The sequence below is a fragment of the Taudactylus pleione genome, unplaced genomic scaffold (assembly GCF_031769625.1).
Source record: "Taudactylus pleione unplaced genomic scaffold, aTauple2 ptg000198l, whole genome shotgun sequence".
Classification (NCBI taxonomy): domain Eukaryota; kingdom Metazoa; phylum Chordata; class Amphibia; order Anura; family Myobatrachidae; genus Taudactylus; species Taudactylus pleione.
In genome coordinates, this window is record NW_028284600.1 from 7,130,124 (window position 1) to 7,142,594 (window position 12,471).

Genomic DNA, 12,471 nt, shown 5'->3' on the forward strand with positions numbered 1-12,471 from the left:
TACTCTACTCCTGTATACCCAAAGCTGAATCAGGCCCCGTATCCTGAAGAAGATCGCACATGTTTGCAATTTTTAATGTTTCTTGTTCCATGTCAGTGCACCTGACTAGAGTCAACACAGGTGGAAATGTTGTCATCTTAGTGGGAGTGCAATGTAAATGCAATGGGATTGCAGTCAGGAAGCATTTACACAGGTGTGTAAGAGAAAATAAAAAAATATATACAATACGATCCTTTAATGTCTCAGTTTTAATCAGATTCAGCAAAATGATTGGGTAATATATATATCAGGTGCATTGTACATCCCTCAATGTACCAATGCGAAGCATACTTTGCCTTATTTCCTCTGAAGAGGGTTGAAATGGCCTTTGATGAGGAAATGAAAAACCGGGGATGTACCCAAAGCCCCCTTCTCTTCTGGGAAAAACTCTTGAGAGATGCCACAGCCTGAAGCGTCAGATTGCTGAGACCCACAGATCCATTGTCCCCATCAATGTGACAGGATATTGAATTGTGAATAAAACTCTCATCAGAGTCGGTAACAACAGAAACTCAGGGTAAATTCACTAAAGGTTGATTTCGATTGATTTAAATTCTATCTACCTCGATGGGCTTTCCAACCACAAAATTTGCATATTTAACATACTTAGGGCTCTATTCAGCAAGAATGATGTTGCCCTAAATATAATCGGGCAACATCGTCATGATTTTTTATTCATTATTAAATGTTATGGCTGCTATTCAGCATTCTTGTATGCAGGGACAGCGGTTGCGGTAACACACTGTCCCTGTGAAGTTACAGAAGGCATAGTTATCGGGATTCCGAAAACAAAACCTTCTGTTACTTCCTCTGCGGATGCTCAGTCATGCATTTGTGAATAGTCTCCGACCCTGCTTTGCAGTGACCGCCGACTGCAAGTCAAAGTACACAGGCTCTATATTAGTCTGTATACATTTATATTTGTGCTTATATATTTAACATTTATATATACATTTTATAAATAAAAGCACATAAATATAAAAGTATACAAACTAATATAAAGTCTATTAGACATTTTTGTGAGGCTGGAGCTGGACTTGCACTGGACAGTCACCGCAAAGCAGGGGCGGAGACTGGGGCGGAGTTTCAAGATCCCGCAGGTACTTATGCTAAAATTTCTCTCTGTCTCTGTAGTTTTGGGGATTTTTAAGGATTTGCTTCATATAACGCCATTCTGAGATGGCGTTATGTAAAGTAAACCTTTATCGAATAATTTAATGCTTCTTGTACTGTAGAGATCAATGGCTTGATCCTTAGTGCGGTACTCTGATATAGGAATAATTGTGTTATCTTCTCCATTATCCCATTTCTGAATACTGAAAATATGTTTTTTTTAAATGCTTAAACGATAGTTTCTGCATCTATTAAGTAAATATGATCATTTTTTAATAGAACCCTTAGGGTATCAACTGAAGTTAAAAGACTGCAGATGATAAATTTGCAGATTTTGCGGTTGGAAAGCCCATCGATGTTCATCGATTGAAAAAAAAAAAAGACTTAAATCAGCCTTTAATAGTAGTTTCAGGGCATCTTAAAAGCATTTAATGCAGTAGGAATGTGCAGTACACGCTTACTGCATGCAGTATGAGATAGCAGTTTGCAAAAGTCACAAGACAAAAAGTGGTGAAGTTGCCTTTAGCAACCAATAGGATTATATATATATATAATTTATAGAAATCAATTAGATTGTATCTATAATTTATCTGGCACCTATCAAATCAGTGGTTAATGGGATATATACTATTACCCCAATTACTTACCTTCCCCATGTAGCTGTATAAGATGCTATCTTGCAACTATTGGTCACTGACAGGACAATGCGTCCCTTACAGCACTATTCACTCTGCACTAGTCATGTGCTCTGCGTTATTCCCACCCAAAGCGCACACAGCACTTGTTGCATCAGCCGGCTGAGGATGTTCTGACCTGGGGCTTCCAGGGACAGTAATGGGCGCTGGATGTTACTGCCTACAGCACATTTCTCACCAGCTGCAAGGTTCTAGTATGAGTGCAGGGAACTCTGTTAGATATATAGGAACACAGCAACTGGATGATTCTATATGATCTATGACTAGATAAGCAGGTTCACACTGTAACATAATCTAATTGAAGATATATTTATTTATTCCTTGCCGGGGGTTTACCTCCTACAGCGCCATTATATAGCTATGTCAAGGTTTTGGTGGTTACTCTTGTGTATATTTTTGTTTAATTGAATTAGGAATTGTTGTATGTATGTTTGTAAACATTTATTGCACAGCTTCCCTGACTCATTGTTGTTACTGCTACATTTCTCTGCGGAAAAACCCACGGCCGTTCTCTTGTTTTGTCTATTCGTAGCTGTAATAATAATAATAATAATAATAATAATAGCTTATTATTATTATTATTATTATTATTATTATTATTATTATTATTATTATTATTATTATTATTATTATTATTATTGCTACAAATAGACAAAACATTATTCTAATAATAATAATAATAATAATAATAATAATAATAATAATAATGCTACTATTCTGCGTAATAAATCCGGAATATAATGGCACCAGCAGACAGTATGGACAGTGGTTGTTACACGGCTCCCCGTAGCTGGCTGACAGCTGTCCCGTTCTATGATCCTGTTTCAAGCATAACTAGAAAAGTTATAGCAAACTTGTACCGCTACAAAATAGGATTAAAAAAACCCGAAATATTATTATTTTATACATTTATAGATATATAATATTTATCTCGCTATTTTTGAATATATATATAAAAAAATATATATATATACACACACGTGCGTTTGCATTTTTATATGGAATGTAAGTATATATACATTTTCATATAATTGTATGTGTATATAAATATAATATATATACACATATTTGAATGGGTGCGTATATAATTATTCAAATGGCAATTGGTTATTTCATTGAAATACCAGTGTGACATTTACAATACTGGTAAATACGTAGTTAATTATATTTATTTAGTAGTATAATAATTATAACAGGAGACCCAAAGGATCCTGAGACTTTGTTGGGAAAGGAGTTTGGAAATCTGTTCCGTGTTTCAGTTCATTATACAAATAGTACAGAACACTAATTATATATATATATATATATATATATATATATATATATATATATTATAGTCACATACACACACATTATATATATATATATATATATATGCGCATATATATTAAATGTGTGTGTGAGTAATATATATATATAAATATATATTAAACCGAAATATATAATCTATCTTCTGTGCTTCTCGTGGAACTGGAAATTACAAATTTCGCCTTATATAGTAATTTCCCTTTTTAAGTTTTTCACCAAAATATCTTAAAATCCTTCCTTACAGTTTCCTATTTGCCACTTACAAAGAAACCTGTAGAGCTGTACACACTCTTTTGGAAGCTCCGCTTTCTCGTACACAATGTAACTTATTTTGCCCATCTATGTAACAGCTGGCAGTGGATGTTATATGAAAATAAATATTAGACCAAACCTACGGAGAAGCTGTTAAATAATTTATTGAATATACAAAGTCTTTTTCAGTTACTGGAGACAATATTTTAATCAAACGTCAAAATCAAATAATTCTGTATTTTTCTTGCCTCGCTCTCTGCTTTGGGCCAGTTTTGGGATAACTGTCCTGATAGAGAATGAGAACCTCACATTATTTATTGCATTGGGGGGTGAACCACAAAAACTCTGTCATCTGATCTATATACAAAGTGGCAGGAAAATGCATCTGTACAAAAAGTAACAAAATGTGTCCTCATACAAGAGGGTCTGTAGTAACAGAATTGGGGTCAGAGGGATAAATCAGGCTGCTTAACCCTTCTGCCCCCGGGTCCCCCTGACTGTGAGAATCTGAGTCCTGTACACGAGCAATAAGATCATTTTTATAACTTATTCTGTAAAAAATATATATACATCTCAACATACATCTTAGGCTGTACAACACATACCACTATAGACAGACACGTACAACTCTTATTTATAATGTGAATACCCTGGTCAGTCAGCTGGTAAAGCGCTTTATAGGGGGCTTGGAGGGGTCCTTGGTATTGGGGTTGGGGGGCTGGAGAAAGGTCCTCAGTGTTTGGGCTGTGGAAGGTGTATGGAATCTGGCTGGGGGGGATCCTTGATATTTGTGGTGGGGTACTGAGGGAGGTTTTCGGTATCGGGGGGTCAGAAAATGTCCCTGGTATTTGGGGGTTGGGTAGAGGTCCTTTATGTTTTGGATGGGGTAGGGGGTGCTTGGGAAGGTCCCTGCTATTGGGGGTGAGGAGGGTCGCCGGGATTGGGGGGAGGGGGAAGAAGTCCCTGGCTGTGAGTACATCACAAAGTGTCCGAGTTATTGCTGCACGGGCTGAGCAGGGATAAGTTTGTGTTTTTGTGCTTTTTCAGCAGCCTGGAGATTTTCTCATCGTCTGAGTTGGGGTCCAGGGGCTTATTATATTCATCATCGTCCTCATTGTCCGAGCTGTCCTTCATCTTCTCTGTCTCCGAGTCATGCTTCTTCTTGGCCGAGGCCATCTCCGCCGCATGCCGCTTCCTCCACTTCGTTCGCCGGTTCTGGAACCAGACCTGGGGCAGGAGAGGGTGGGGAGATGGTCAGTAACATCGCTACAATGTATCAACTGCATCACTATACACACCTGCAGCAGTGCGAGTATCGCAATGTATCATCACTGACTGCCTGTTATACACATACATCTTATAATGCAAGCTGCATAAGCCTGGTTATACATATATGCGTGATTGCGTGTATAATAAATATATATATATATATATATATATACTTACACACGCGCGCAGAATTCGGAAAGTTAGTACTCTAGAAATAGTGATCACTATGTTATTATTGTATATAATTATATATTCCCACCTTCAGCGATCGGTCTGAATATCTCTCTCTCTCTCTCTCTCTCTCTCTCTCTCTCTCTCTCTCTCTCTCTCTCTCTCTCTCTCTCTCTCTCTCTCTCTCTCTCTCTCTCTCTCTCTCTCTCTATATATATATTTATATATATATATAGTTTTGTATGTACATTATGCAATACCTCACAGATCAGTAGTATCATGTAACTATTGTATATAGTTTATACATTGTGCCACTGATATCACCGTAACACCACTCACTACATCATGCCTCAGATTAACAGCTTGCCACATTATATGACATGACGTTGATGTGGGCTTGTGTGACAGTATATACTATATATATATATCTGAATATATGAAAATATGCCTTGCAAACTCGCAACACCGATGTGATCTTAGCGCCCAAATAGAATACATAACGCCTTATTTTTCATATATATTATTTAATTTTCATATTATAAAACAAATATGTATTCATAAATCGTGATGGATATACTGTAATACCGCTTAGTACTGGGGAGAGTTTGCAATTCAAAAACTTTTATACAGAGATAAAATTATATAAAACTTGGCTTGATTGCAGTGAACGTGTGTGTGTGATGCCATGGGACTTTGTATATACATTAGGCACTGCCTCACATCAATAACATGTTACTATATACACACACACATTGTATGCATATATATATGTATATATATATAAATATACACAAACACACACACGTCTGTATATATATATATATTATATATATATATATACACATATCACATTATCTATCTAGTCGCACAAGCCCACATCAACGCCTTCTAATGTTGTTGTATTCATTATCTTACCAGCCCAATCAATACCACGCAACTGTGTGCAGTAAACGATATAATATATATATATATATATATATATTCACAAGCATGAATAATATATAACCTTGTATATTCTATGCATACTGTTTCATTCCTACAAACCCTTTCTACAGAATCCAACGTTACTGTGCATACAGTGTCCTCTGACTGCCTGCCTCACAAGCCCTCGTCAGTACAATGTATACAGTATTGTGTACACCGACTGCCCGAATCATACACATTGTACATATTGTCATTTAAAATAATAATTAACTAACAATGGGACAATTGGGGCAGTTACAATATAAATAAAAAACTATTATAAAAAGTTGCATAGGTCGCAGGGTCTCTAATCTCTAGTGTTCCTAGAGGCAGAATAATTATTCTCACTTTCAAGACATAGAGTATTAGAAACCAAATATACTCATGGATATCAGTAAGAAAATACGTACGAAATATAAATATTATATCTAGGACGTTTGCAGATATAAGTATCCGTCAACATATAATTTTTTCAAAGATGATCTAATTCGGGAAAATATTCGTAAACATAATAAAAATGTCTGTGTGGATACAGGTGTGTTTTAGATACCTACGTAATGTACATAGATTTAAGAAATATATGTGTATATGTCTATATATATATATATATATATATATATGTGTGTGTGTATGCATGTATGTATATAAATATATATATATATATATATATATATATATATATGTATATATATAATTTTTATATATATATACACACATGTGTATAAACACAAAGATATTTATAAACAAAAGTGTATGCCACGTATTCGATGACTGTATGTAATTTGTGTGTGTGTGTGTATATATATATATATATATATATATATATATATATATATTGTGTTTCTTTGTAATACAACTATTCATCCTAATTCCAGAATGCAAGTGTATTTTATTCTAGGTTATATTACAAACGTCTACCTGTCATCTACTTTTTTTTGTTGTGTCGTACCCCGCGTGTAGAAGAGACACACAACGCTATTCATTCACTTATAAAATATAGCAGCTACAGTTTAATGATCTGTTATTATTGTGTAATGATTAGGATATATTACAATAAGAACCTACTATGTAGAACTAAATACAATTGACAACACTGACTTGTTAAGATTTAAAATGTTATTAAATACACAGTTACAGTTAGGATTGAAAATATGTATGTATGTGCGCATGTAACGTATGTTATATATATATATATATATATATATATATATATATATATATATATATATATATATATATATACGTATTTATGTATATACGCATGCGCTGTTTGATGTACATAAATACGGAAGTACATAAGTGAAATACATACTGTATGCCAGTATTTTAATATATGAATTATGTAGAACTTTGTTATATTATTGTTGTGTATTTAGTTCTGTAGTATAGTGTGTCTTTTTGTTTTCTTGTTATCCTGGGCTACGACCACGTTTGTAGGAAGAGGGAAATAATCCGATCTTTGTGTATGTTTTGTTGCATGGATTATGCGGACACCCAGATCTTACTGTATGTCCCATGTGAGCTGACCTGGTGATAAATATCTGGGCGTTTGTACAGTTTTCCTTGACAGAATCACTGGCGTAGTGGCACGACTCTTACCTTAACCTGAGACTCTGTCATGCCCAGCGAGTAGGCCAGCCTGGCCCTCTCAGGCCCTGCCAAGTATTTCGTCTGTTCAAAGGTTTTTTCCAAAGCAAAAATCTGCTGCCCTGAGAAGGTTGGCCTGGAGTGCTTCTTCTTCCCGTCCTTGTCCAGGATCATCCCGGCCTGGGCTGCAAATCAGCAAGAACACATGTATTAAGTGACATTCTATAGATTGTGGTGAGTTGTATTAAACAGCACATGGATCAGCCTCCCAATAACAGACTGCCTGTAAGGTGTCACCACTGGCTGCTGGTAATGATTGTTGTGTATAAGTCTGTGAGTGCCAGAATGGAGTATTGGCAGTAATTACAGTATGAACTTGAGCGGCTGCAGGAGGTCACCGAAGTTTCCAATGTCATGGAAAGCCAGTTGTATTCTTCAATATTAAATGTATGAGGCTCTTACTTCTAAGGTAGAGTGCTATGATGTAGACATGATGTGCTTATTACTTCATATATATCATATGTATGTATATATATATATATATATATATATATATATACACACACACATTATCTATATATATAATATATATAGTATATATAATGTATGGATATGTAAGAGTTAGTGATGTACTTACTAGGACAGGTCAGTCTGGGGTCCCTCCAAGGCGAACTCTGCATAACTCCAGGCCAGAAGATGGGGGCTCTGCCAGGCAGCTCTGCCAGGGGTTTTGGGTACCGAGATACAGCTGCTGGGTTAAAGTACATCCCAGTAGAAGTGGCAAGTCCATTAATGCGGGGGAGGCTGGAGAGAAGGTTGCCCGTTGCCCCCAGGGCAGCACCCAGGGGCCTGCCGAGAATGTCACTAATCCCATGAGGTGTCCCCAGGGGGAACTGTGCGTTTAGGGAGGACAGGTTGGGGGCTTTGAAAGTGGACGGGTTCTGCAAAGTGTAAGGGAACAGGGTGGTCTTCATCTCTGCCATATTGTGCAAAGCAGCCAGGGGTGTGCTGCTCAGGACGAATGCACTCTGCCTGTTAGCATCCATCTGCCCCACAGCTAACATTTGTGATCATTCAGGACAGCCCCCAGTCCCTCTGCCAAAGCCAGACAAGTCCTGCAGCGTCCAGGGGGGGAGAAGTTTCTTGTGGGTCAGCAACAGGCTGAGGACAAGTGTCTGCAGCAGTATTATGCCAAAAAAAGCATCCAGACCCTTCTTCTGAGGCTCACAGGCTCCCTGCTGCTCCCACTTTATTCCAGGTGCCAACAATCCAGGAGGAGATGGGTGTCCTGTGCTGTGTGTCCCCAGGCTGAGCTGCACATATCCCTCTGCAGCCCAGTCATCCCAGCAGCTGTGGGATGCCTCTGATAACTGGGCAGGCACCTGCAATGCCAGCCTGCTGATTGGCCAGCCCATAGGCCCAGCTGCACACTCATTGGCCCATCGATTGGTTCCCCCTCCTGTCCTGCATCCATACACAGCAGCATGAAATGAAGGTCTTATTATAAAGTCAGGTGCTTTAAATGGCTGTAAATTCAGCGACTGATTTATCATCCCAACGACTAAATAAATCCAATTCAATGAGATTTTAGTGAGGCTCAGGCTTTAAAAGGGAATCAGGGAGAGAGAAAAAAAATTATATAGCACCGGTATCTCATCAAAGCTGGAAATGTAAATTTTATTGTCATTTTGGCTGAGCATTAATTTGTCTTCGTTAAAAAAAAAGGCAAAATAAATAAAAATTAAAAAAAATAAAGAAGGGGGGAAAAAAATAATGGAGGCAGCGAATCTATTACAATGATGTATATTAAATAATTATACAGAACCGTCGTTAGCAAAATAAGCAGCGGCTATTACCAGCATGTATGTATTGGCTTCCTATAAATCAGCATCCGTATTAATTTGTAGCTTGTATCATCATAGACCTAAATTTACTGTCTTATTCAACACGCATTTATCCGTTCCATCTGCTAGCTGCTGTCCCGTAGTAACCTGTAGCTTCTCCTCTATAATATAGCTTGATATTTAAATGTGTGTGTGTATGTATGTATATATATATATATATATATATATATATATATATATATATATATATAATGTGTGTATAATAATTATATACGTGTGTATGTATATATAATATATATTTGTGTGTATATAATAACTATATAAGTATATGTGTCTGTATATATAAAAATGTGTGTATGTATGTATTTTCGGGTATAAATATATATAATATTACAGTGTAATTTTAAGCTGAATGTAATGTAAATGATGTATTGTGAGGATTCCCACATCTCTCCTTGTTCCCCCCTGCAGGGTGGTGAGGGGCACATTGGTGGGAAATGACAGCAGTGGAGGTATGTATTTTACAACCAGGACACAATAGACAGTAAAAGTGATTGTGTATACAGCCGTCAGACAATCGTCTCACAACACAGGGTCTTTGTGCCGAGTCATCCATTGGAACCCCCAGACCCCTCTCTCTGTACGGGACAGATAGGCTAAGACCCTCCACATGGAGTGGGTGCATGGTGTAATAGTCAGCTGCATGTAACGGCCGGGAGAGGGGCTGGCTAGATGAAGAGGGGCTTCTTCACAGATAGTATCTGATGTGACCTGTGGTGCTTCACAGACTGACAAACTACTCCCAATAATACAGTGCTGAAATGACAAGCCCCCTACTCATTATAGACACAGATAGCCTGACATGTGTATTCAGCTGGCAGGGTTACTTTTCAGGGATTCAGATCTTTACTGGGGTATTTTATATGTGTATTGAGTATATATCCCCTATTTATAGATAGATAGATAGATAGATAGATAGATAGATAGATAGATAGATAGATAGATAGATACACTGCCACATTTTCTATAGCCGAAATGACGGCTTCCTCCTACGTGTTATAGAAGTTATGTATGTTTATGTTGCGGGTATGTTTCACGCCGGTAACATTGTTGATGTTTTCAAAACGATTATTTACATTATTTACTAAATGTATGTGTCCATCATTACTGTCCCGATCCCTGTCATTATTTGTGAGTTGGTTTGGACAGGTTTGATCTCTGCAATATAATACTGTATTGGTGAGCAATACTTCTACCAAATAGGAACGAATAGCGCTGCCTCTTATATGTTCTGATCAGTGGATTAATGGATTTTGGGATTATTTTTGTGGCACACTTATTACAAAACACATAAAAGTCAAGTTGCTGCGAAGTGTAAAATAATTAAATTGGACACACACGTGTGTATATAGGTATGTATGTGTGTGTGTGTATATATATATATATATATATATATATATATATATATATATATATTAGATAGATAGATCTATCCACGTTGCACTAGGCTACCACCGGGGCATATGAAGTTCCTCTGTGCACACCCTTCCATGTTATAGAAGACTAGTATGCTAATTATGTAAACTACAATTAAGTTTTTAGCATCAATTTCAGATTGTTTACATAGTATCGATACAGTTTCTGAAAACATCCTAGTTATATAATTATAATCACCGTGACCTCTGTAGTGTACTCTCAATTGTGTAACATACATCACTGATACTTCTTGTTACATAGATACATTAGCAATCACCCCGACCATATAGCATTGTGTGGTATCTATCTATCTATCTATCTATCTATCTATCTATCTATCTATCTATCTATCTATCTATCTATCTATCTATCTATCTATCTATCTATCTATCTATCTAATATCTATGTGTATGTATGTGTGTATATATATATATATATATATAAATATAAATAATATACACTGGGAGACGTTGTAGATGTTGGGCTTCGGCTACCCCAGGCACTACTGTAGCTTGCAGGACACGGCTCCTCCATCCTCTATGCTGCAGCATGTAATGTGATGCTGCTGAGATGACTTGTCTGATAGAGTAAATGTATATTGCTGTATACATAACATGTGAGGGATGGATAGAGCACACGTTATGATACTACAGCCAATGTACATATCACTGCAGCTAAATAGCCCTAATCATCTGTCATCTTACTGCTCTGACATATTGCTCTTAGATACAAATTGTCCTCACAGTACTATCATTATGCTTTCTGTAGTGTATACCAAGCGTCTGACAACCACCTGTAGCTCTATAAACTCTGGTTGTCAGTGTATTTTGGGACTTGTAGTTCTACAGTAGCCGGACAGCCAGAGGAGGCCTATCTCTGGGTGATAGCATCACATTCTACCATTTTTGACTGGTCGGAGTAATCACCTGGCAGATTCTGCGATTTATACACATTCCCTAACACAATGTACATAAATAATGCAATAATAAGTTTGTCCCCACTATGGCTGGTGCTATTACCCCAGGACACTTGTGCAACATTAATTGTGCTTGTATCCGGAGCACTAACTGCCCTGCAGCCTAATACAGAGGGTATCCAATAGGATGTATAGGCTGCTGTCCTGTGGGTGTTATACAGGTACATATTATTACTACTTAAATATAAACAAATAGTCATAAATGTTTATTATTATTATTAATAATAATAATTCTTATTATTAATAATAAAACATAATAGTAATCATTATTAGAATTATTAATAATAAATTCGACTACTATTTATTATGAATAATAATAATAATAATAATAATAATAATAATAATAATAATAATAGTAATAATAATCGTAATAATAAACCTACAACTTTATGTAAATGGTAAGACCAAATAAGTTCAGTAAACGCCATCACTACCTGCCAATCACCTCCCTGACCCACCATCACTAACCTATGTGACCTCACGGTGAGGAAAGTTTGCAGCTACTCACTGAGTACATATGTCACCTGCGATTACGAACACATGTTCTAGAGATCTATCTATTGCATTTCGGTGTCAGTGCACTCATAGATATACGCTTTGTGAAGTGCTCGGTGATTTCAGCTTTTTGATCTAGCGCATTCTGTCAGTAAGGTTACGTTTCAGAGCAGACTCCATCAGCGAAGTAAGTTAGAATTTAATGTCTGTTTATAGATCCCATATTAGTCATTTTCCACACTGCCTGTTTATGAGCAGACCTGAGAGATAGTCCTATGTATAA

The 12,471-nt window shown here is 36.7% G+C and overlaps 1 protein-coding gene across 1 annotated transcript; it reads right to left on the reverse strand.

Moving 5' to 3' along the window:
* Window positions 1-3,565: 3,565 nt before the first annotated feature.
* Window positions 3,566-8,719, reverse strand: NKX6-2 (NK6 homeobox 2). The gene is made up of 3 exons (XM_088476955.1): window positions 8,035-8,719; window positions 7,410-7,582; window positions 3,566-4,634 (listed from the first exon to the last, which is right to left on the reverse strand). Exons 1-3 carry the CDS (start codon window positions 8,459-8,461, stop codon window positions 4,386-4,388), a joined length of 849 nt encoding a protein of 282 aa, XP_088333081.1. The 5' UTR covers window positions 8,462-8,719; the 3' UTR covers window positions 3,566-4,385.
* Window positions 8,720-12,471: the final 3,752 nt, after the last annotated feature.